General features: G+C 37.2%; 1 protein-coding gene across 4 annotated transcripts; it reads right to left on the bottom strand.

Moving 5' to 3' along the window:
• Window positions 1-1,644: 1,644 nt before the first annotated feature.
• LOC149832305 (phosphatidylinositol/phosphatidylcholine transfer protein SFH8-like) lies at window positions 1,645-24,949 on the bottom strand. Of its 4 annotated transcripts, none has more exons than XM_090014436.1 (15): window positions 24,805-24,949; window positions 24,552-24,661; window positions 18,968-19,262; window positions 18,351-18,450; window positions 6,310-6,576; window positions 6,071-6,148; window positions 5,828-5,929; window positions 5,676-5,725; window positions 5,478-5,577; window positions 5,248-5,346; window positions 5,026-5,139; window positions 4,315-4,438; window positions 2,452-2,852; window positions 2,217-2,291; window positions 1,645-2,000 (listed from the first exon to the last, which is right to left on the bottom strand). In XM_090014436.1, exons 2-15 carry the CDS (start codon window positions 24,583-24,585, stop codon window positions 1,980-1,982), a joined length of 1,860 nt encoding a protein of 619 aa, XP_089870562.1. In that variant the 5' UTR covers window positions 24,586-24,661; window positions 24,805-24,949; the 3' UTR covers window positions 1,645-1,979. The 4 variants fall into 4 exon arrangements, with proteins under 4 accessions (XP_089870562.1, XP_089870560.1, XP_089870558.1 ...); XM_090014434.1 differs by having other exon boundaries at window positions 18,968-19,283; window positions 24,805-24,942; XM_090014432.1 differs by having other exon boundaries at window positions 1,672-2,000; window positions 2,452-2,900; window positions 18,968-19,283; window positions 24,805-24,942.
• Window positions 24,950-26,464: the final 1,515 nt, after the last annotated feature.

The raw sequence follows: 26,464 nt of genomic DNA, 5'->3' as shown, positions 1-26,464 counted from the left end.
TCTCTCGCTAATTCCGTCGCTAATTAGCGATGGATTAGCGGTGGAAAAATTCTCTCGCTAATTCCGTCGCTACTTTTCGATTTAAACCGTCTCACCTAAGGCGCGAAATTTTCCCTCTTTCCCCCGTTCGAAATTTAAACTGATGTTCGATTTAAACCATTCCCAAATGAGCGCTCTTGTGAGCAAAATTTTCCCTGCCTCCATCCTGATCTTCCCCTTCGGCTCCATCGGATCCCTGGCGTCGAGGAGGTCAAGCGACCACTGGCAAGGCTCGCCAGATGATCCCGCTGGCCGATGAAGTGGAGCCTCGTGCTCATCGCCGTAAGGCTCGTTGAACGATCCCGCTGGTCGATGTCGACCGCCGCAATAGTCGTCGAGCCGTCGTCCAACTCCGACGCAACAAAGGAGGGTGGGGGAATCTCGATGAAGGGCGTGCGGATCGTGGGGCGGTCGTTGTACCTAAACATGCAGGCAACATCGCCGGTGGACCCGCGGGTGCTGGACGCGATGCTGCCCTTCTTCACTGGCCGCTTCGGCAACCCCCATTCCCGCACTCACCTCTACGGCTGGGAGTCGAACGAGGCAGTCGAGCACGCCAGGGAGGCGATCGAGCGTGCCAGGGTGCAGGTCGCTTCCACGCCACCTACCTCCCCGTCGGCTTAGACGGCCTCCTCGACCTTGACCGCCTCCGCGACGCCATCCGCCCCGACACCAGCCTCATCTCCGTCATGACCGTCAACAACGAGATCGGTCCATTCCGACCTCTGCGAGACCCAATCAGAGATCTTGGGCCCGAGGTAGTACAGCTTGCTGGGATCCGGTAGTGGGTCATCTTCTTCCTCCTCCTCCGTCGCTGAATCGATCCAAGTCCGGCCTATTGTTGTCAGAATACCGCCCGACAGGAAGCAAATTTTTTTTTTAAATTCAACGACAGATTAGTAACAGATATTATCCATCGCTAATTTAAAATAGCGAAAGACTCGCGATGGATATTATTCGTCGCTAATTAAAATAGTGACAGACTCGCGACGAATCATTTCCGTCGCTAATCCATCGCAAATTAGCAACGAATAAGTTTTGTCGCTACTTAACGTCAAAAAAATCGCGATGAAAGTTATTCGTCTCTAATCCGACGTTAATCCGTCGTTAAACTGTTTAGCGACGGATTAGCAACGGATTTAGGTCGGCGCTAATCCACAGGGTTCTTGTAGTGAAAGGGAGGGTGTCCCCCTCAAAAAAAAAAAAAAAAGAGCAAGGGCCTGACGCATCTTAAAAAACAGTCTCTAAGGGCTTGGGTGAGGGGGTGGCCTCGCAGTCATGCATGGAAACCATAGCATAGCAGGTTTCTCGTCCCAACACCGGTTCCCGTTTAATACAAAAGAAAAAGAAAAGAAAAGGTGGCAAAGGGATCGGTGCTTGTTTTTCAAGTTATAGTGTGGCATACTCTTGGTTGTAAGGAAAAGTTGGCTAAAACATGTTCAAAGAGAATAGCATGTGTGATGATCTTGGTTCTAAGTGGCTGACCACGGACATCCAACTTTGAAGCGTCCTACTCCCACGAAGCATTTCTTTTGAAACGCCACAGCAGGAAGGAAAAACGTTATTGTACAGCAGCAAAATAAAAGAGCACGACTGTCATCGATGTTAAAGAAGAATAGATTGTTTACATAAATTCAATCTCAAAGATGTGTACTTCATGTCAATATCATCCATCTTTGAAATTAGCAGTGGAGATATGTACCAATCCTTGTCCCTGTTTTTTTATCATATAAACATGTACAAAAACTCGATATTTGTGCAAGGCAGTCATGTTTTCTCAGGGTGTACATAATTACATAAAAAATATATAAACTCATCTATTACTAGAACTCAGACTTCCCCTGTATATGACAAGTACTTCAAAAGATCAGTTCATTGTAAAACCCTGAACTTACAAAGGAAAAAGGTATGGAAAAACCACTAGAAGCAGGTCACCCATTTCACCAACAGAATGCCTTGTTCTGCAAAAAAGTACATCTTGCATAAGTTTGCAAATTAAAGGCAAACGTATGAGGAACTTGCTGAATGCAGCCAAACAACAATTTTGAACACGTAGGCTAAGAAACCCAGGAAGCCAGTTAGTGGCTAAAATAGGTATCCCCCCAAGTCCCTGCTTTCAGAATAAGCATTATGATATATTAAAAGCTTCAAATGTGGGAGGGGAAAAGAAAATCTACCCGGCATTTGGACTCCCTTTGACGGTCTATATATGCAAGCAACTCTTCTTGCTTCATCAAAGCATCATACAGAGCCTGAAGATGAAACAATCAACAAATTCAGAATCTTCTGATCACTTGTTTGGTGGGGTGGTTCCCCACACACTTTTCTGCAGTTGTCTCTTAATGAAATTTGTTCCTCTAATTATTAGATATATAATTGGGAAAAAAGTCCTGTAGTCATTTTATTAAATACCATTTTTGTGTTGATCAGATCAGCTTCTAGTGCATCCACACGGCAGACAGCAGCATTCAGCAACTCCTCTTTTTCGGAGGGCATCTCAGCAGGCCTTGCTTGAAATGCATCAACCTTCTCCTCAAGCTCTCCTAGCCGTTTCAATAAAGAAGACATGAGGTCATTCTCAGTCAATCCTGGAGATGGTGAAGGGAGATGGAACTCCTGAGGTGTTGGGTCAAGTGGGAAAATGATATCATGGCAATCCTGACCCAATCTTCCATCGGGAAGCTTCTTGGTCACATGGCAGATGAGGGTGCGCATCACAGCAAAAAGTGTCACTAGGAAGGCCACTATTCCAGAATAAAGTTGGGCATGGATCCCAACTGCAATCTCGTTTGCATCAGTCAGAGGAAGTAAACCTGCAGTGAAGGTATTAACCAATTGGGCTTGAGTACATCTCCAAAAATCTGTACGGAAAATGATAACATGCAAAAATTGAAAAACATGAGTCTATAAGATAACAAAGGATCATTTAGATGACACACAAAACAATGTTTGGGGAACTAATTTTCCTGAAACTTTGTTTTAATTTTTCTTATAACATTGTTTCATGTGTGTTTTGGGATGAAGGCGTAGTTGTTGTTGTATTGTTTCATGTGTGTTTGGCTAATGCTTTCCCCAGAACTGCATCTTTGAAAATGTGTTTTTGAAAGCATTATGAAAAATAGAAAATAACAGCTAATTTCAGGTTTTCTTTTGGTAAAATGAATTTTCTTTCTCAGGTCCTCCTCTTTTACTCTTCCTCTTTGTCTTCTTCACACACACGCACAAGCTCTAGACAGGTCCTTCAGTGTGGTTATGGTGGCGAAGACCCATTTGACCATCCAGATGATAATCCAGGTGTCCTCCGGCAAGAACTCATAAATCAGGTCAATGCTTGGGGAGGTGAGGGAGGAGGTGTGAGCGAGGTGGAGATGGCAGAGCTTGGGACAATTAGTGGCAGGTAGGGATGCAAACGAACCAGATTTGGGATGGAGGTTTTCTTATTTTTGGCGACTCTCCAATGTATTTAGCTATCTGAAATCCAATCTGTTTGCATCCCTAGTGGCAAGGATAAGTATGTGGAGGCAGTGGAGCTTGGGGAAATTGGACAAGCTTGATGATATGGAGGGTGGTTGGGTGGCAAGATAAAAGGGTTAGGGAGGAGGGTGAGGAGGTACTCATTGCCCGCAGAGAACCTAATGAGGATGAGTTGAAAGTCTCTTGGTATCCACATAATTTAGAGAGAGAGAGAGATTTAATTAAAAAAAATCAGGGTGTCAACCAAACAACTTTAAAGTCTCAAGCAGTAAGCACCATTTTAAAAGATTAATTAAATCAGTTTTGGAAAATCGAGTTGATTTTTCAGCTAATGGGCTAAAGCAAGAAAGATGAGAGAAATGCTAGCCCAAAGAAAGACTAAAAATATAATTGTCATGCAGGAACAAGTTCACGAGGATGAGGACCTAAAAGAGAGGCTAATAAATGGATTACACTCTCACTCATTACAGATATCAGGTTGTTTAATTGCAAAGGATGGCAGAGAAGTATTTGGGTTAAAGGATCTTATTCGCTTTTGGGGTTAAAAAAGTCACAATGCCCCGTATTGTAGCATTTCCCACTTGCAGATTAAAGACTAGACCTTCAGCAGCTTGATCACAGAATATCTGCTCGAGTGAAGCCAATGCAACAAATTCCTCAAGTTTTTGAACACCAAAGGGCTATTTTTTGGGAGTTTAAACTAACACGGAAGAAGATAAAAAATCTCTTCAGTTTACTCTCTCTCTCTCTCTAAAAATTAATATAATCAATAAAAGAGGTTCCAAAATCAGGTTCACCCACCTTTAGAAACAGGCACCTTTTGTGCAGATACTTCTTTCTTGCAACCAGCATCCACAGTCTTGTCAACCATGGGAACATATTCGTCATACTCTATATAAACATTTGACTTGCCAGATAGTTTAGCCTGCAAAATATCAAAGAAACTAAAATACATAGCTTTCCATATTTCTGGTGCATATGAGACATGATAATATGAAAATCACACTACATTTATTCCAACATCAAACAATGTTGCGCCCAAAGCATCAGGTAGACACAGAGTTGGAGCATTCAAGTGCCTTATAGTCATCCTAGGCATTTTGTGTAACACAATAAAATAACCATAAAAAATTTCACCTTAGACATTTTATTGTCTCTTAGTTTCTGGCTCCATACTGCTTCAAGCATCACAACCATAACAAATGCTCATTTGATAACAGTTAGCAGCTGCAATAATGGAATATACCTACCTCACCAATGACTGGATGATTAACACCACTTACCTATGCATCCAAACATTAAAGTACCACAAATCCAAAGAAATAGTAAGACAATTGAAGCAGTTTATCAATATTAGAAACTGCACAAGAAGCAATCAATTGCTTTTGAGATATGGCTAATTCTGCTTCTAAGAGAGCTTCATATGTTTCTATGGTGATCTATCAGCATAAGATATGTTTCCATCATATCAACTAAATGTTGCCTTAAATTTTAAGAGAAAATAGGACCTACTTCTTCACGAACTGGAGTCAACCGAATACTTGAGGTATATCTCATCACTTTTGGTGAAGCCATGTCTTCAGCTTCAGATCCTGATTCTGCAGTTGATGTATCGCCTCCTTTCATCTGATCCAACCAGTGGAACAAAATTACATTTCAACTACCACATTAAATCATAAGAAACACCAACTTGTTTCCATAGCTCAAAAGAAAAAGGTCTGCTTGAGGACACACCAATTGGTAATGTGGCCTTGCATACACAATTACTTTTCCTTCAGTATTTGAAACAGTAACAATTTGTCTGGAGCACCGTGCTTCACCACTAAGAACCATCTGCAGACCAACATTCAAAAGCAAGTAACAAACTTAAACACATGCAGGTAAAGCAGCTCCAAGAAAGATAAGAACTGCAACGTTTTCATGAAGAATACAAACAGAACATAAGAAATAGAAAGCATTAAAACCTTTAATATATTTGGATCTTTCCATGGACCTTTATCGGACCTCAAGCATCCACCTTGATCAGAACACGTACAAGTACCACCAAGAAATTCTGGCAATTCGCTGGGAAAGGACATAATATCTTTGTAAGATTTGGAGGCATCTTAATATAAAGTAATAGATCAGACCATTGCGGCAAACTCACAACCACAACTTCTTACCTGGAATCAATTATCTCAAGTAACTTACTCTGGTACCTATTGCTAAGAACCTGATAAGAAATGAACCATTAAAATTTCAGGCAGTTTTCAAAACCTCTCAAGGAAAACATAGATGGCCAGACGGAAACATATCAGAAGCAGTTGCTACATACATGAATCTTTGATGTAGTTTTGGGATCAAGGAAAGACTTTACGGTGTTCCATAGAAGTCTAAAACCAGGACCAGCATTGATGATGAACATTCGATGCAATGTCTGCATCATGCGACTTCCAAGTTAATAAAGGCTTTAGGAATTCAGTACAGTTCTCATAAGGAGAATCTGTAACCGATTGTCCTTTCATTGATAAGAATAATTAGCAACAATGCTAGCCGAATGAAGAATCATTTGTTATACCTCAGGATAGTTATTACCATCAATATTCTGCAGACGGTCAATTAGTTCCCGCGCAGTCTTGCTAAGATTTTTTAAGCCCTGATAGTAAATCAAGTATCAGAGACATCTGAATAGAAGGGCACCAATTGAAGCTCCACAAGAAAGACCACAAAGAGACTAGAAAAATCTCAATTGAATGCTCCCATTAGGAAAATAAGCATGTAAAAAACATGAAAGTTGACATGTGAAAAGGAATATACCATCCCATGCACATCTATGATTGTTGTACTTGAATCAATGTGCCTTTTTGCAGAAATAGAGCAAGCTGGAAATTTGACAAGAAAACATTTCTCAAACCCCTGCACATGGTATTTTATGTATCGGTCCATAGTTGTCACTTGCATAAGCTTGTTTGGATCAACTTTTCCCAGTCTTTCAATGTAAACAGGCCTTCCCTCCTTATCAACACCATGATGACCATGTGGGTAGTATTTTAGGACTTCATCCAGCTCTTTAAATTCAAAATCCTGATAGAAGACAAGTAATCATGAATACTTATGAAGGCATCCAAAAGGTAATCCAGACAAAAGTCAAATGTAACTTATTGCTCAAAAGGAAATGGCATAGGATCATGCTGCCAATGACCAAGACTCAGTTTGAAGGTTATAAGTGCAAGCCCCAACAAGAAAACGGATACATTAAGACATGGAAGCAGCAATGAAAAGTACTAATGAAATTTGTACCATCAACACCAACATTGAGCCAGCAGTTAAGGAAGTGTTGATTCCTCACCTGGCAGATGGGTAAACCAATAACAAGATTTTGGGATGTATGGAGCCCCAATTTTTACAAAAATATGATCAGTTGGAGAAGTCTCATATATTCTGTCAAAACTTTCTACTGCTCATTCTTTATCCTCTCTCTCAAGAGAGCAATTTTGTAAAACATCCATAAGTTCAATTCGATATTTAAATTATCTTTAATATAAAGCTATTAGCATTATTGTACTACCAAATTGATTATCCAATCATTTTGTCAGCTCCTTAATTCTTCTATCAAATTTTATAGGTAAGGGAATTTGTGACTGTGGTTTTGCCCTTTGCAAAAAAAATGGATCTCGGATTTCTTTAAGCTGTTCCAGTAATTGTTACTTAAAGTGTCACCATCAAGCTACAGTAATATATCCCAAGCTATGGTTGCATTTTAAGAATCAACTACAAACTGCCAAAGCCAATGCAACTAGATATATGCTGATGATGCATTAATTACTCGTAAATATAATATATTTTTATTGCATAAATGCATCATTTATAGATTTAAAACCCACACTTAGGTGCATTTAGATATCATTGAGCTACGGTTCGAATTTCATTAGAATAGGACTTAAAACGAGAAAGTTATCGCATTTATAGTGTAGCGGGTCGGATCTCGGAGTGAACCGGGTCAAAAACGGATCCAATTGGCCCATCTGAGCCCTGGATCAATGCCAAAAATCCAAGATCCAACCCACCTCAGCCCATTCATGATTTTTAGAAAATATTTGCTGAATACCCCCCCTCAGAAGAGGCGCCCAGCTAAAAAGATCATTTTAATCTCTTTTCTGGAATTTCCAGAAAAGAGGCTCTTCTCTATAAAATCGGTAAAGAAACCCTAATAGGGCGTTTTTGCCTAGGGATTTGCGCCCCTTGAAGCCTGATTCTCAATCCTCCATCGTCTCTCCCAACCACCACGTCCCATTCTCTCCTCCTCTTGGGTTTTGCATGGATTTTCTTGCATCCTCCTTGTTATCGCCCCTCTTTCCTCCCCATTTTGCATCTCCTTCTTCCATTTCTTCTCATCCTTGTTGTGTGTTGATCAACATGTGCTTTCTTTTGCAGGTGTAGCAGAGGTTGAAGACGCCAATCTTGCTCAGAGTGTCGTCTACTCCAACAAGATCGATCGGTTCTACCTCCATCCGATCATCTTCCCCATCCGATTGCAATCGGCTCATCCTCCATCTTCGGTGCACTTCAATCGTGCTACAACAGCAAGAAAAGGGTTCATGGTATTGCAACAACATCAACGAAGGCACAAGGACGTGAATCCCAGGCTTAATCCGCTCACCTCTACCCCTACACTCGTCGGACAACCCCAAGAGGCGAGGTATGTCTTTCCTCTATCTCTTTCTTTTAGTATAAAACCCAACGTGTGATTGCAATTCTGTTTGGGGTGTGTTTATTTTTTTGTCAGCCGTAGGAGATAGTGGTGCCTAGACCGGCACCGTAGATTGATTATAGTTTTAGGTTTTTCTAATATTTTTCCCTATCCAACCCTTTTTAAACTCATTGAGCTTTAGCACCAAACCGGCTAGAATATTTCTAGCCGGCTGGATGTTATTGTGGGTTTGAATGTTTTGGTAGATTAGTATTATGCATAGAGTTTTCATAGTAATTCCAGTTAAATCCTTGCATTTCGTTAACTGTAATTAGTTAGATTTGTAGCCACTGATTTGTTGTTTTGTTGTTTTGAAGACTTCTTGTTAGCCGGCTGAAGTGCTATAGTTTAGGCTTTTATTCCTGTAGCTTAATGTGATTTAGGGTAAATATTAGCCACTTAAAATCTGTAGCTTAATGTGATTTGGGGTAAATATTAGCCACTTAAAATTTGTAGCTAATTATTTTTTTGTTTGAATTTTGTTGTTCAAATTATATTTCTAACCGATTTAAGGGTTTGGGTAACTCAGATTTACTTAGTTAGCTTTGTTGTGTTAGCATTTGATTCAGTTAGTTAAAGGAATGAATAATAAGTTATTTCAGTGTTAGGTTAGTCGTTTAATGTTGTTGACTACTTAGAATAATTCATGTGTTGGTAATGAATGTATTTCCAATTTAGTCGACATTAGTATTGTGTTTTAGGATTAGATTGTTGCTCTCTGTTTTAGCATTAGTACAATATTCATTCACTTGCTGTTAGCAGTAGATGTAAATGTGTTAATGTCGATAGAAGAGCTGCAGTTAGTGGAAATTTCGATTAAGATTGCATTCTAGCTATAATGTCCAAATTCGGGTGGAATTACTCTCACCCGATTCAAACATCTTGTAAAGAATGACATGAATTACTAATTGCAGCTTGATTTCTGTTTTAGCATTAGTTTTCAGTAGCTCTACCTGCTAATCAGTGTCTGGATTAGGTATTAGTTTATATTGATTTAATGCATGGTATTTACGAATTAGTTTGGTTGTTGCATTAGCACTAGTTAGGGTTAGGTTAGTATTTAACTTGAATTTATAGTTAGTGTTATACTTAATTTTCCTTTTTCAAGGCTAATGAATTAGTTACCTTAAATAATGACAATAGGTTAGTTAATGTTAGCAAGTTAACTTAGTTTAATTCATATTTGTAGGTTAGTTTAACTCAGCTTAACCTATCATTTTACTCTAGCATTAATGTATATTTCTCACAGGTAATGCAGGTAGTTAATTTAGATTTTATTTTCTTAGTGTAATTAGTTGTATTTTCTGTTAGTAGTTAGTATTAGGCTGTGAATGACTGTAATTCTATATATGTTTTAAGCAATAGTGCAGGCATGGGATTAGTTAGGTGAATAGTGCATTGAATTTGAAAATTGATTCTTGCACTAACTTGCAATTGTCATTTGCCTTGCAATCTGTCTGAGTTTTCTCGAACTTACTGTTTTATGCTATTCATTAGAGTGTCAACTGTGTACAAACCAAAAATCAACTCATTTCGAGTTAATTTTGTTTGTCCTTTAAGCGTTTTCCAAAATTAGGTTTTTCGCGATTTTAGGTTTCGGGACGAACGATTTCCAACTTTTCTACGAACTTGAAACACTTATATCCGGAGCTTCTGGATGAGTTTTTCAAATCCGTAAAGTCTGACAGACTTGTGAATCTGTCAGAAAGAGAGCAAAAGAAAAATCTTTAAAAATTGGATTTTGTCTGCCCCTTCAAACTCCCTGTCCTATCAAATCCATGTTGCACTATAACAAGGTCAAAGCAGTCATTTAGCTAGTTCATTGATTTTCCGTAGTTTTTAGTGTTTTTCTAACGTGTAGTTAATATACTAACAGTAGTTATACTAGTTGGAGTTCATTTAATTAGTTAGTTTAGTCAGACCTTACAATTTTAATTATCTTTGTTTTTAATTGTAGTTTAATTTAGTAATGAGTTCAGAAGTAATTGTAGATGTAATCTAGAATTCATAAGTGATTATAGACTGACTTTTTATTTGTGTTATGTTAGGTTGATAAGTTAAAAACAGATCAACAGGTGTATTCAGAATGTGAGTGTGAATGCACGTGTGGCAAAAAGGCAGGATTACCCCTGACGATCCAGAGAAGACCTTAGCAATCTGTTTCAGTTCATTTTCATTTTTAGATTGGCATTCAATTAGAATTTTAATGTTAACGTAGTTGTAAACATTTGTGATATTAATAAATTGAAGTTTTAGATTTAATTTGAATGTATCTCATTCCTTGAGGATTCGACCCGTACTTGCCACATTCATGGAAAGTCAGTTTTTATTACTTGATTGGTGATTTTCTAAAACGCTTTCAACGATAAAATAAGGTTTTAAAATAACGATTGCAAAAAATTTATCAAGTTTTTGGCATTGTTGCCGGGGAACGACGATTATATTCTCACTATTTCTGAGATTTTAGTTTATTAATATGTGTTTAGTTAATTGTTTTTATTTGTTTTAGTTAGTAGGATTTAACATAGTTAGCAAATATAGGATTCACATGTTTTTCCTAGGATTCACTGAATTTCAGGATTCAAAGAGCGATTAGACAGGAGAGTTTAGAGAACATAGCTTGTGATTATCAGTATTTGCTGAATTTTCTGATTTAGATCTAGATTTATGTTTGTTATTTTAATCGCATAGAGTAATCCTGACATCGGTTAGTTGTTTTAGTGATTAGTGCTTTTATTTTGTTATTTAGGGTGTATCATATATATATTAGAAATAAAATTGTTATTTGTCTTGTGTTTGGATTTGATTTTTGTTTCGGATTTCATTGTTGTCATGCATGAACACTGTACTATTTGATGCTTCAAAGAATGAGTCCAAGTTAGCAAACATAGAGCACGCCTTCAGGAGCAGACCATTGACCAGATCAGCAGAAAACTATGCATTCGTATATGCATAGTGGTGGTGCGAAGTCAAGTCAATCATTAGCTTCGGAAGATCGGGCATATCAGGTTCTATCTATCCTTTCTCCCGTATCTATATTACTGTTTTAGTGTGCATCTACATTGCAATTTTTATATCTTTGCATGCCACTAGGGACAGTGTCAATCAAGCATGAGAAGGGGGTTCAGTAGATACACCCTATTTTGTTCTATTTATCCTGTTTCAGTAACTAAAACTCATAAATTAGGCGTTTCAAAAAAAAATAGCATATATGAATGTTTTTGACATAATCTGACATGTTAGAAGTTTTTAGAAGCCCCATGAGGAAATTTTTTTCTGAACAAAGCTAAAAAGAGTGAGTATTTATGTGAAGTTCAAAGAAAAGACTGTATTTGAATGTGAAAAGATAATTTTGAATTACAAAGTAAGCACAATTTGAAATAAACTGCTAAGTAAATGAAAAATATATATATAAAAAAAAAGTTCGAGCTCAAAAGAAAAGAGTTTGTGTTAGGTTGTTTGGATAATTTCGCAATCACGAGTACGATGAATTCAGACGTTAGTTAAAGCGTTTGAATTCCATCCGAAAAGGAGAGTGAAAACTTTGTGAGCCTCGGAAGCTGAGACTAGACACAAGTTGAAGTGTTTGAATCTCATGTCGAAAGGGTAAATGAATGAAGTTACTTTTGTACCTAGTTAATGCCCTCTGCCGTCTGTTCCAAAAACAAAAACCCCTTTGCACCCCGAGACGGGAGTGGGGGACGGCCCTACGCGCAGGCAGCAGCAGCACCGGCTCCACGAAGTCTGAATCGAATATTTCTTTTGGCTTTCCCATTCCCCATTCTGGAAGAAGAATGAAAGGGCGCAAAGCGAGCGCTTCTAGCTGCTTCGCCTGCTTCTTATTATGGCGGCTATGTTGGCGTGGCGGTGTCTAGTACTTTTGTACCTAGTTAATGCCCTCGACATACAAATAGTGGTATAAGAAGGCATTAACATTGCACAGGGCACAAAAGTATACCACACGCAAGCTATCAGATGAAAAAAAAAAGAAAGGAAAGGAATCTGAAAGATTGAAAAAATTGAAAATCCAACGAAAAAAGAAAATGTGAGCTTAATGAAAAGAAAAAAAATTCATTACTTGGAAGTAGAATGAAAGACTGTGCAGAAAAAGATACAAGTGATAAAAAATGAATAATAGCATGACAATACACGATTGTCTGAGAAACAAGCATAGATAAATACAATTTTTAGAAGAATGAAAGGAAGATTTTTATCGTGAAGGCATAGAATCTCTAATTATGTTCTGAGAAGTGAAAAATCACATGAAATGTGTGCTAAAATTGATTTCTTGAATTGCTTAGCATTTTAGAAGAAAATTTTGAAATTCTGCATGATTTCTGATGTTTGTGGGTAGCAACTCTGTGAACCCTCACGAGACCTTGCTCGTCCACTGGTGTAACCCAGGGGTTCAAAGGGCTTGTTGCATATGCTAAATGCAACCGTGATTCCTACAAAAGTGAGTTAGTTGTTTAATAAAAAATATGCATTTTATTCGGGTAGTTCATATCTTCATTGCAAGGGTAAGGTGTATTGCTAGAGACTAGCAATTATTCTAGCATGAGGGTATTTGATGATGCATTAATTACTCGTAAATATAATATATTTTTATTACATAAATGCATCATTTATAGGTTTAGAACCCACAATTAGGTGCATTTAGATGTCATTGAGCTACGGTTCGAATTGGACTTAAAACGAGAAAGTTATCGCATTTACAGTGTAGCGGGTCGGACCTTGGGGTGAATCGGGTCCAAAACGAATCCAATTGGCCCATCTAAGCCCTGGATCAATGCCAAATATCAAAGATCCAACCTACCTCAGCCCATTCACGATTTTTAGAAAATATTTGCTAAATACCCCCTCAGAAGAGGCGACCAGCTAAAAAGATCATTTTAATCTCTTTTCTAGAATTTTCAGAAAAGAGGCTCTTCTCTATAAAATTGGTGAAGAAACCTAATAGGGCGTTTTTGCCTAGGGATTTGTGCCCCTTGAAGCCTGATTCTCAATCCTCCATAGTCTCTCCCAGCCACCACGGCCCATTCTCTCCTCCTCTTGGGTTTTGCATGGATTTTCTTGCATCTTCCTTGTTATCGCCCCTCTTTCCTCCCCATTTTGCATCTCCTTCTTCCATTTCTTCCACTTCTTCTCATCCTTGCTGTGTGCTGATCAACATGTGCTCTCTTTTTCAGGTGTAGCAGAGGTTGAAGACGCCAATCTTGCTCGGAGTGTCGTCTACTCCAACAAGATCGATCGGTTCTACCTCCATCCGATCATCTTCCCCATCCGATTATAATCGGTTCATCCTCCATCTTCGGTGCACTTCAACCGTGCTACAACAGCAAGAAAAGTGTTCATGGTATTGCAACAACATCAACGAAGGCACAAGGACGTGAATCCCAGGCTTAATCCGCTCACCTCTACCCCTACACTCGTCGGACAACCCCAAGAGGCGAGGTACGTCTTTCCTCTATCTCTTTCTTTTAGTATAAAACCCAGCGTGTGATTGCAATTCTGTTTGGGGTGTGTTTATTTTTCTGTCAGTTGTAGGAGATAGTGGTGCCTAGACCGGCACCGTAGATTGATTATAGTTTTAGGTTTTTCTAATATTTTTCCCTATCCAACCCTTTTTAAACTCATTGAGCTTTAGCGCCAAACCGGCTAGAATATTTCTAGCCGGCTGAATGTTATTGTGGGTTTGAATGTTTTGGTAGATTAGTATTATGCATAGAGTTTTCATAGTAATTCCAGTTAAATCCTTGTATTTCGTTAACTGTAATTAGTTAGATTTGTAGCCACTGATTTTTTGTTTTGCTGTTTTGAAGACTTCTTGTTAGCCGGCTGAAGTGCTATAGTTTAGGCTTTTATTCCTGTAGCTTAATGTGATTTAGGGTAAATATTAGCCACTTAAAATCTGTAGCTTAATGTGATTTAAGGTAAATATTAGCCACTTAAAATCTGTAGCTAATTGTTTTTTTGTTTGAATTTTGTTGTTCAAATTATATTTCTAACCGATTTAGGGGTTTGGGTAACTCAGATTTACTTAGTTAGCTTTGTTGTGTTAGCATTTGATTCAGTTAGTTTAAGGACTGAATAATAAATTATTTCAGTGTTAGGTTAGTCGTTTAATGATGTTGACTACTTAGAATAATTCATGTGTTGGTATTAATGAATGTATTTCAAATTTAGTCGACATTAGTATTGTGTTTTAGGATTAGATTGTTGCTCTCTGTTTTAACATTAATACAATATTCATTCACTTGCTGTTAGCAGTAGATGTAAATGTGTTAATGTCGGTAGAAGAGCTGCAGTTAGTGGAAATTTCGATTAAGATTGCATTCTAGCTATAATGTCCAAATTCGGGTGGAATTACTCTCACCCGATTCAAACATCTTGTAAAGAATGACATGAATTACTAACTGCAGCTTGATTTCTGTTTTAGCATTAGTTTAGTGTCTGGATTAGGTATTAGTTTATATTGATTTAATGCATGGTATTTACCAGTGTTATTAAAAACGCGCCTCAAGGCGCAAAAAGCGCGCCTCGCCTCAAGGCGAGGGGCTTTGTGCCTTGAGGCGCAGGCATAAGGCGCAAAAGCCCTGAGGCGCACGCCTCATACGCCTTGAGGCGTACGCCTCAGAGCGAGGCGCGCCTCAAGGTGAGGCGTACGCGCCTCAAGGTGAGGCGTACGCGCCTCAAGGTGAGGCTTTTAATAACACTGGTTTTGTCCTATTGAATTTTCTCTCCAACTTTTTCTAACTTTTATGCAGTGGGAGTCCAACTCAAACACCAATCTTTTGCAAGTTGTATGAAAACAGTAAACCCCCTTATGAAATTAAGAACTAAGTGGGTAATTAACTTTATCCTATGTCATTAGCAAATTATACTCTCCAACAGCTAGCATATGCCATCTAAATCTCTCTATATATAATCCATAGATACATGCCTATCGAAGAAGGAAATTATATAATTGATTTTCATGCCCACTTTTCCCCTTCAATAAAGTGATCACTTATATGTTCATCATATCCACATTCACCTTTTTACACAGAATTAATACCAGGATTCTCTTATCGATCTATTATTATCTCCACTCCAAAGTGCTCCCTGTGGTGTGTCTGTTCATATGTGCTTTGTGAGAATCTTTGTATAGGTTTAATCGTTCAACTTTAATTAGTTTGTCCTGGAATTTACTATTCAAGTCATAAGCAATAAGTTAGATTCACTTTTAGTAAGATTAGAAGTGCAGTAGACTATTATACAAGAATTTAAAGATGGGCCAACAATAGGCCAATTTGCTGCTCAGACTTAAATCTTATTCTACAAAAATAATGGATATATAGGTATATATATAGAAACATCATCCCTAGGATTAGTTAAATAACTAGATCTTAGAAAAGGGTGTCACGTTAATGAAAGTGTCACGGTTGTTTCACTGCAGTTTATACAACTGTAACAGTTGAACTGTTCTTGCTTTCTCAATAGCATCCACACTGGGAGTGTTGTATTTTGCACGCTGTCTCATAAAAAGATGCAAATCACAGTTGGATCAGTAAAGAGAACCATAGTTTCACTGGTTACTTAGCTTATAGAAACGTAGTTTTCAACACATAATTTGACAAGTATAACTAATTCAGGAATCAAATCCAATAGTCTAACTTCAAGCACATGGTATAGGGTTTGGGAATATATAGGATTCTGGCTAATTGTATTGGTTCGCTTCTTATGCCATAAAAAAATATCAGATCTCTTTTCATGTTGGGGATCCCTCTCATGTCTTCTTTACCCTTTTACTTTACTTTATTTAGAGTTTCCATTCATTGGCCAGAACACTGTGTGCACATGCAAACAAACTTATTTTATGGCATAATAATGTAAATGCTCTTGATACTAAGTATTTAATCAATTTTATCAATCTTTAATTATTCCACAATACAATAACTAAGTTGTTTGTGGCTAAATTTACTTCTACTGCCATGGTTTGATGTTAGGTGTATGATATACTGTCATGGTTTGATGTTTGGTTTTATACGTTAATCTCATATTTTTTAGAATAATCTCATATATTTTAATTTCTTTTAGTTAATCTCATATATTTTCCAGTTATGTAATCAATTTTTTAGTTACTTTTATATGTTAATCTCATATTTTTTAGAATAATCTCATATATTTTAACTTTTATAGGTTAATCCCATATATTTTAACTTTTGTAGGCTAATCTCATATATTTTTTAGTTATGTAATCAGGTTTTAGTTACTTTTATATGTTAATCTTATATTTTTTAGTACTTATTTGACATTTTCTATTTCTTATTGGTTGTCAATTTCATCAATAACGCATTTCTTTATTTATTTGTATTTTTAGATATTTTTTTATAATTTTTTAAAAGTTTTCAAAAAAAAATTTTGAGGCTTACGCTTTACGCCTCGCCTCGGTTTTTGGTTGAGCGCCTCGCTACGCCTCAACGCTTTTCACAACACTGGTATTTACGAATTAGTTTGGTTGTTGCATTAGCACTAGTTAGGGTTAGGTTAGTATTTAACTTGAATTTATAGTTAATGTTATACTTAATTTTCCTTTTTCAAGGCTAATGAATTAGTTACCTTAAATAATGACAATAGGTTAGTTAATGTCAGCAAGTTAACTTAGTTTAATTCATATTTGAGGTTAGTTTAACTCAGCTTAACCTATCATTTTACTCTAGCATTAATGTATATTTCTCACAGGTAATGCAAGTAGTTAATTTAGATTTTATTTTCTTAGTTTAATTAGTTGTATTTTCTGTTAGTAGTTAGTATTAGGCTGTGAATCACTAATTATATATATGTTTTAAGCAATAGTGCAGGCATGGGATTAGTTAGGTGAATAGCGCATTGAATTTGAAAACTGGTTTTTGCACTAACTTGCAATTGTCATTTGCCTTGCAATCTGTCTAAGTTTTCTCAAACTTACTGTTTTATGCTATTCATTAGAGTGTCAACTGTGTACAAACCAAAAATCAACTCATTTTGAGTTGATTTGGTTTGTCCTTTAAGCGTTTTCCAAAATTTGGTTTTTCGCGATTTTAGGTTTCGGGACGAACGATTTCCAACTTTTCTACTAACTTAAAACGCTTATATCTAAGGCTTCCGGATGAGTTTTTCAAATCCGTAAAGTCTGACAAACTCGTGAATCTGTCAAAAAGAGAGCAAAAGAAAAATCTTCAAAAATTAGATTTTGTCAGCCTCTTCAAACTCCCTGTTTGTGGAATCCTATCAAATCCATGTTGCACTATAACAAGGTCAAAGCAGTCATTTAGCTAGTTCATTGATTTTCCGTAGTTTTTAGTGTTTTCTAACATGTAGTTAATATACTAACAGTAGTTAGACTAGTTGGAGTTTATTTAATTAGTTAGTTTAGTCAGAACTTATAGTTTTAATTATCTTTGTTTTTAATTGTAGTTTAATTTAGTAATGAGTTCAGAAGTAATTGTAGATGTAATCTAGAATTCATAAGTGATTATAGACTGACTTTTTATTTGTGTTGTGTTAGGTTGATAAGTTAGAAACAGATCAACAGGTGTATTCAGAATGTGAGTGTGAATGCACGTGTGACGAAAAGACAGGATTACCCCTGGCGATCCGGAGAAGACTTAGCAATCTGTTTCAGTTCATTTTCATTTTTAGATTGTCATTCAATTAGAATTGTAATGTTAACGTAGTTGTAAACATTTGTGATATTAATAAATTAAAGTTTTAGATTTAATTTGAATGTATTCTGTTCCCTGAGGATTCAACCCGTACTCGCCACATTCGTGGAAAGTCGGTTTTTATTACTTGATTGGTGATTTTCCAAAACGCTTTCAACGATAAAATAAGGTTTTAAAATAACGATTGCAAAAATCCCATCATATGCCAAGTTGACTATAGTATAAGAGCCCCCATATAGCATGTATAGAAGAAGTTCAAATATAGAAGCTCAAATGAAAAAACAGGACTCGAAATCACCAACTGGTGTCTCCCCATTTTAAACGAAATGAGATGCTTTGTGGAAGTTATTTCCACAAGGTTGACTTAATCACATAACCGAAATAATTTAAGATTGCAAATGTACATGAGCAAAGGAAATTACCTCCATGATGGTGTCAGCTCCAAACTCTTTCCTCCATTGCAGCATTTCAGCCCACATAATTTTTGCTTTCTCAATGTCAAACTTCCTTGCTTTTAGAAACCTAGTCATAAACAGACCCCTTGGTTGTTACTAAATAGACTTCGTTGTGCAAAAGTGCAGTAAATTCAAACATTTAGGCCTGATTATCAAACAAGATGGTGGGCTTCAAGAGCATGGTGACCATGAAATGTAGAGTAAGAACTATGTCACGATAAAGTCTTGAAATAAAATTTTATGAAGTGATTTTGAAATAGAGTTTGTTCCACTAGAGTGCAGTAAATTCTAGTGTTTAAAAACTTGCCAAGCCAACCCAGTGACTCGGTTGACTTGACCCAACTCAGCATCCTACTGGGTTAGCCTAGTGAATGACCTGGGACTTCATCAAACTTGGCAAAGTAACACACACACCAGCTCCGTCAATGCCCTAGAGGTAAGATGCAGCGAAGAGCTTAATTTATAATGGAAAATCCAGACAAGGGTCCAAATTCATATCATGAACATCAATAACAAGGCCAGAAATTGGCAGAAAACAAAAATGGCAGTTGAAGACAAAAGAAAGAAAGGAACAAAGTGAATACCTCAACATCATATGATAATCATCATGCCTTGCAGGAAGCAACTCATCCAAAATTAAGGCTTGATGAAATGCTTCCACAGCCTGCAGCTCCTCAACATCTCTTATATCTTCAATTGAAATGACTCTACCATCACTTTTTCTCCGGTTTTTCTTCTTAAGAGAATGCCTAAATTTGGTAGATGCATTGATTGCCTTCTTCTTCAAGGACCCGATTCTTGTCCTTCTCTCATCTTCTGAAGTTTCAAAATCTGACTTCCTTTCTCTTCTCTCTTCATGGCCAGAAGATCCCTCAAAGCCTGTAATATTATTGCAAGCAACTTATGACATGCAAACAATAATACATGATTTAAACACTATCAGAAGAGCCCGATTCAACCTTTACAAACAAAAACTGTTCAGAGAAACATTATATATCGCCCTTACAGAATGAAAATAGTACCATGCCTCAACAACTAGACTCCTTATATGGCTATAATAATCTAATATGCTGGAGCAGTTGCATTATTTATAGGTAAAAGAGAACAACATATCACAGAATTGGAGTTTCACAAGATCTAATATGCTAGAGCAGTCGCATTGTTTACTGGCGAAAGAGAACATAACATAAAATTGGACTAATAAAACAACAGTTTTGCAAGATGTTCTCAAAGAATCTTAAAATTTAAATTGGACAGCCATCATGTACCTGTGATTTTAGCAGTAATACTGACTCAATGCTTAGAAAGCTACATGCACATCAGATGCTTCATATATAGCCCACAGTCAAAATTCATTTCAAGATACACTAAGCATCAAAGGAAACCAACCACAGAGTAGAAAACAGTATGTGCTTATCTGTTGCATGCGTGCATGTATAGATTTTAATAATAGTTAATCAAGAATTTAGACATATCCAATTATTTGCTTATATACAAGCTCATTTGGCTCAAAGAAAGGCACTTTGAGCCGACTTCTCAAGTTTCATAAGAAACTGGCAGGCTTCTCTCTTTCTCCCTGGAAAATTTCCCTCTAGAGAGGATTGCCATTGGTGATATTGAACATGACCTGAGCTCTTCTCTTTGACCTCCGCCCACCACCTCCTCTCCTTGGTATATAGACCATTATCTCGTTCTTCCAATTTCTTAAACTCAGGTGCACTTTTTGCCTAACATATGAAAAAAATGTTAGGGAGAAATTTTAATAAATTTACAGACAACAGGATGCAACTTTCAGTAATTGAGCTTTTCAATCTCAGAGATGCATCTGTTGGAAAACGTGGCAGGTTAGAATCGATAAATAACCTACAGAACTTAAAAAATATCAATAATATTGATTTGTTCAAATAATACATGTCATTAAAAATTTTATTTATTTTATATCATACATATTACTAAAATAGCCAGAGATGCAAACATTCGGTCTTCATGCATTGAAATGACACATCATAGGTAATACAAATATCTTAGACATATTTCATTGGAGTTGTTATGTATAAAAATAATAATAATAATATCATGATGGGAATATTTCCTTTTAGCTCTTACCAAAGTTCAACATAATTCCAAATATGACTAGCAGCTATGTCACATAGGTGCGGGTGCAGATATGGGTGCGGATGCGGCACTTTAAAAAAACTTGGGTGCGGGGGTACGGGGAAGGTATATATATATATATATATATATATATATATATATATATATATATATATATATATATATATATATATGGACTTGATTAGGGTTAACTGAATGTACTTTTGGATTGAAATGGACCTCAATGTGGTTGACTTCACCTAATACAAAGAAAGTTGTGCCCAAGTATCGCACCCGCTTGGGTGCGGGTGCGACGCAGATGCGGTGCCCTGTTGGAAGAGTCTGTGTTATATAGACTAGCAGTCTATAAGACAACTTGTCTTTCATGTAATTCATAAACATCCAAAACAAAATTTGCTAAGACAACCTTCCATGTTCCACATGGTCACAAGGTGTTGCACACACACGAAGCATAGATGGGTTTGTCATGGATGATGGCCATGTGAGCATGGTATGCATTGCGACAACAACTTAACCACCGTATATGACATTACATGAGTGGGAATATGATAATTTAGTATGCAATGATTTTCTAATCATTATGTCAGAAACTTTCATAATGATATCAATTATAATGGCATGGAAAATAAGACAAAAAAATATCATTATAATCACCATGCTTTAAAAAAGTGTTGCCATGAAACTAACTATTTAAGGAGAGAACCTCCAATTCGGTGATTGCATGCATAGGTAAACAATTAGCAAGACGTATATGCATATGTTGCCAACTTGAACAATTGGCAACACCAATATGCTGAATCGGTGTGACCGTGTAGCTCACCCGATTGCATACATAACCAATTAACAGGACAAACTATTTGGCTGATAATCATAAAATTTAAAACGGCTATTCAACTATCTAACTAATAAACTGAATAGAGATGACAAGGCATACCTTTCACCTAACAAAGCTTCACTACACACATTGAAAGAAGAAAAAGAAGCACAAGACAAGAACCAACTTACTTGTACCCACCATTAGTTTGGAGAAACGACCTCGGGCTTACCTCTTGGCTCAATTGCACTAGACTACTCGGAAAGATTTCAATTGGGGACCCCTTCTCCCATTAAGATAGGGAGCCCCAGTTGGCCTTATCTTTAACCACACTTTCCAAAAACCAAGTCAAATTCTCATTAAGTAATATTAATTAAGACTCCTTTAAAAGAAACTTGTGGAGATTTTAGGGATACCAAAATAATATCCAACAATCTTAGTTTTTACGAACATGCCCCCAACAACATGATTTATAAAAACTTGTTTGGTGAATCATGTTTTCAACTCAATATACTTAATTATTATTATATATTAACATAAGTCACATTGAAAGACATGCTATAGGTTTGGCTTGTATGGTGTGCTCACGCTAGGTACTGTAACGAGTATTAGAAAAAGTCCGAATTACACAGTACACGGACATATTGACCAATAATTGGCACGTTAATTGTTCAAGACCAAAGTTCGCTTAGCCAATTCCAACTTGAAAATCACCAACGAGTGTGGTCACTAACCATCATCTCTTCAGAGGGCTACTTGCCCTTCGCACACTGAAATGTCTAACCGACATAGAAAGACAATGGGGGTCTCCTACAAGTATGTGTGTTGCATGCTCCACGATTTTCTGCCAAGTCAACATGTGATTTCCCTATATTGGCGTCATGGGTAGATCCATCTCCTAAAGGCTTCTTCTTTAGAAGACACTACTGTAGAAAAAAACAAAAGGAGACGCACTGCATCACCCCAACTCACTCAGGATCAGAGTTACCAGTCGAGGAAGCGGGAGCGGGAAGCGATACGGGAAGCGGGAGCGGGAAGCGAGGCACTTTCAAAAATTTAGGAAGCGGGGAAGCGTGGGACCACTTAGAAGAAAATTCCGAACCGTCTCGGAAACGACCTAGGAAGCGAACCGGAAGCGAGGGGGAAGCGAAAAAATGAAAAAAATGGGGAAGCGAGGGGGAAGCGCGCTTCCCATTTATGGGAAGCGTGTTTCCCATAAAAGGGGGATGCGCTTCCCATAAAAGGGAAGCGCGCTTCCCAAAAAATGGGGACGCTTCCCCTCACGCTTCGGAAGCGCGACGTTTCGCGCTTCCCCTTTTGCCTAGGCGCTTCCGGTAACTCTGCTCAGGATTTTCCCCTAACCTGATATGTGAGATATTAAAAGCAATGTATCCAAAAGTTTTGAGGCTGAAGTTTTCTCATGTCAAATTGACATAATTCATATTTAATTTTTCAGATGAGCTCATCCAGTAAACAACCGGTTAGTACCATAATATAATCTTTTACAAGTTATAATTGCATGCAATCATATAAAATTGTTCATGAACAAAACAAAAATTTATTCATTTAAATATCCATGGATTTCATTGAAAAAGTATGCAACATCATCAAGATATCATTTTACACTAACTATTATCCTTTGTTGATGTTCTGCCTGTTTTTATTCTTACGCAATGTTGTAATGCATTGCTTACAAAATAATTCTCTTATGTTTTACTTATTTGTAGCATTGAGATATTTTCAATTTATTATACAACTTAAGCCAGACCTAGACGGTTCAACCATCTCACTTGTATTTCAACCTTGAAGGTTTTATGTAAATTAGTTAGTTCTACTGCTCAATCGATACAAAGATCAATCCTGAATAATGATTACAATTATGACAATTGTACCTTAATTAAAGGGAAACCTATGAGTCCAACATTGGAACATGAAAAAATTACTCTTGGGGCCGTTGACTGTTAATATGGAATATAGTAAATTGCTGATGATAAAAGTTGCATGCATGGATGAAAATATTGCAAACAAAGGAAAATGTGAAAGATGAAGATAGGTGAAAAAAGAAAAATAGGAGAAACAGTGGTCACAAAATTCAGGAAACAAGAACAAGCATACGACTAAAGTCTAAAGTTGGAATATTGAAAGATTAGAAATCTGTAAGAGGTGCCTTAGCAGACCCCTGATCATGACTGTTTAACAAAATTTTACATATCAAAAATACCTCACCATATGTTGCCTTGATTTCCATTATATCTGCGCTCTGTACCTCGGTGTTGGATAAATCAGTCTCAACGTCATGTGGATTGAAGTACATTACATAATGCTAGACAGATTTTCAACTAGAACATTTAATCATTAGCGCACTTGCACTGAAGATCTTCCAAGTATGGCAAACATATTAACAACGGCTCATATTGATTCAGTTCTCATGAAGACCTAAATATTAATCAGGAGATAACTCCAGGACCTGTTATCTACACGTTCACGGAAAATCCAAAAATGCCATGCAACAAAAAACTCTACAAAGCCATGGACGCATTACAAATCATAGCAACCAAGAGAAGGGCAACGACACGTCTCATTAACCATCATCGAAGTAGTAACATTCAAAATTGACGTCAAATTCTCTTTCTTATGCCACCTCAAGCATATCCCCAAACCCTAACCGCACAATGTGGGGAAAGAGAAATTCACACAATCCTTGCAAATCTGAATTACGGAGAACAAGATAATGATTACAGCCACAGCCTTCTTTCAAACAAAATGTTCCATAGAAAGCCGATCAATCTTTGCTGTTTCCAAATCACAAACAATTTCTTCAAAAAAAAAATAGAAGAAGAAGAAGAAAGCACATTGATAATAACATTATTTTAGAGACAATATCAGAATCCTTCCAGAGGCAAAAAGATCAATCTTATCAATTAGATGGCCAGCATGCACCAATACATGGGAAAAAACAAAAATTCCACTTAAAGAAAAAAAATACATAAAAGTAACCCTAAAAAACGATCGCGGAAACCCTAATCTTCAAATCCTAGCAGAAGTCAAAACGGTCCAACACTAAATCAACCAATACGCCCCCAAGAACCATCAGCAAGAACAACGGAGATTTCCAAATTCATCGATCAAGTATAAAAAATCCACCAAAAAAATCTCAAAAAAATCCAAAAGTACACAAAAAAATGAAAGAAATACAAATCCCCGAGAGAAGACTAAAAAAACATGGAAAATTTACTCACAGGGACGAGCGAACCGATCGAGAGGGCCCGACATCGAGACGCGATTAAACGATTGGGAAGAAGAAACCTCGGACCTAACCAGAATCCCTTGATTTCACTACAAACCTTGCCTGCATTAGCCAAAACCAAACGGCAATTCGCACAAAAGAACGAGACAAGAAATAAAAACTAGAATCAAGAAAAAACCGGATCCAAATGGGGCCGGGAGAACAAAAAAGCATAGAGAGGGAAAAGAAAAAATCCCGAAATTCACCACGAAGATCTTGATCTGAGATCCGGAAAAAAAATCGAGATCAGGGGAGCTGTGACGGAGCTTCTCCAATGGCGTTGAGGGAGTCGGCCTCGTGGATGGGAGGGGAAAAGGGCAAAAGATCGCCGAGTTTCGCCGATTTTATTGCGAGGAATTTGAAAGAGAGAGAGAGAGAGGGATGTTATTGTCTTGGGATTCTTTTGGGAAGTCGAGCGGGGTTCAGTGTGGGTCCCACACGGATAGTTCCACGTGGAGGTCTGGTAAAGGTCAGCGCGATAGGCGGGAAGCAACAGTCGGCCGCTCGTCATAAAGACGAGAATACCCCTGCTTAGTTCGAGAGGAATTAAAACATCACATTATACATCGTAACGCCTCGACCAAATACTAACCTATTAAAAAAAAAAATATATATATATATATATATATATATATATATATATATATATATATATATATATATCAGATTGAGCAAAACACCTAAACATCTTTTAACAGGCTATTTAGGATGAGTTAGAAGATAAAACATTTTAAGAAAAATAAACAAAAATTATTAAGAAAAAACATGACAATTCTGTCAAAACATGTATTTTTTATTAAATGTATTTTAAGTCTTTTTTACCAACAATAATTATTATATATGTTACTGCATAAATTTAACCTTCACCCCCTTTGATCTTGGAGTGATCTTGTAGTTCTTGATCTCTCCTTGTTAGGTGCTTCATATTTTCATTAAGGTCGAACTTAAATATGTGCTCCAATGATAGCTGCGCATACTATAATAAAGAATGTATGAATTTTTAAGAAGAGAAGAACCGTAGTGCCCCTTGCACTACCCAAATCTCACAAGTGTACAGAAAGTTGAATCTACATTGAACCACTCTACTCTGTTTATCTTTTTGAAGAGAAGTTTGATTTCAAACTCAGTTCGGACATGAAGAATAATGTGTCTGGGATGATGCAGCTTGTCATGCATGCTCGGCAATGGGGAGGCCTGCAAAGCCAAAAGCAAGAGAAACCCCATCCTTTTTTTTTTATTTTCTTTTTTTCATGCCCCCATCCCAAGAAGAACATGGGGACATGAAAAGGAAGATCCTATCAACTTGTTATGACCTAAGATAACAAGTCCATCATCAACTTGATAAAAAAAATGAGTGAAGCATTATCAAATCAACCAACAAGCATTAGCACTTCTTGAAAAAAGAGGTGATCCAATTGCTCTTAAAGTTTTAGAAGCATGAAACAGAGAGTTTAGGCTCTGTTTGGGAGCCTATCATTGGAGAGGAACTGGAGATTTCTATGGATGTTAATGGGTCGGGTTTGGTTCGAACCTAGGTAGAACAAGACTTGGACCCAATTTTTGAGTATGGTATCTAGTTCGGACCAGGGTCTAATCAAGTCCACTATAGAAGAAATCATACCCAGACCTAATAAAAACTAGACAAACCATACTCGATAAAATAATAATTTTTTATCATTTTTATATTAAAAAATTGAGGGTCTTAATCAGAACTCAGGTCGGGCTTGGGTCTAGTATAAAATTTTACAAACTATATTTGGATCTATGTATTAATCAGATCTTTAGGTCCAGACTCGGGTCTTCTTATTTATCACCATACTCGGACCCTATAGGGTTTGGTCTAGGGCAGGTCCGGGTAAACCCACC

This window comes from Nuphar pumila, chromosome 7, assembly GCF_984573655.1.
Source record: "Nuphar pumila chromosome 7, dmNupPumi1.hap1.1, whole genome shotgun sequence".
Taxonomy (NCBI): Eukaryota; Viridiplantae; Streptophyta; class Magnoliopsida; order Nymphaeales; family Nymphaeaceae; genus Nuphar; species Nuphar pumila.
Note: the sequence above shows the minus strand (reverse complement) of the source record. Positions and strands in the feature narration are given on the sequence as shown.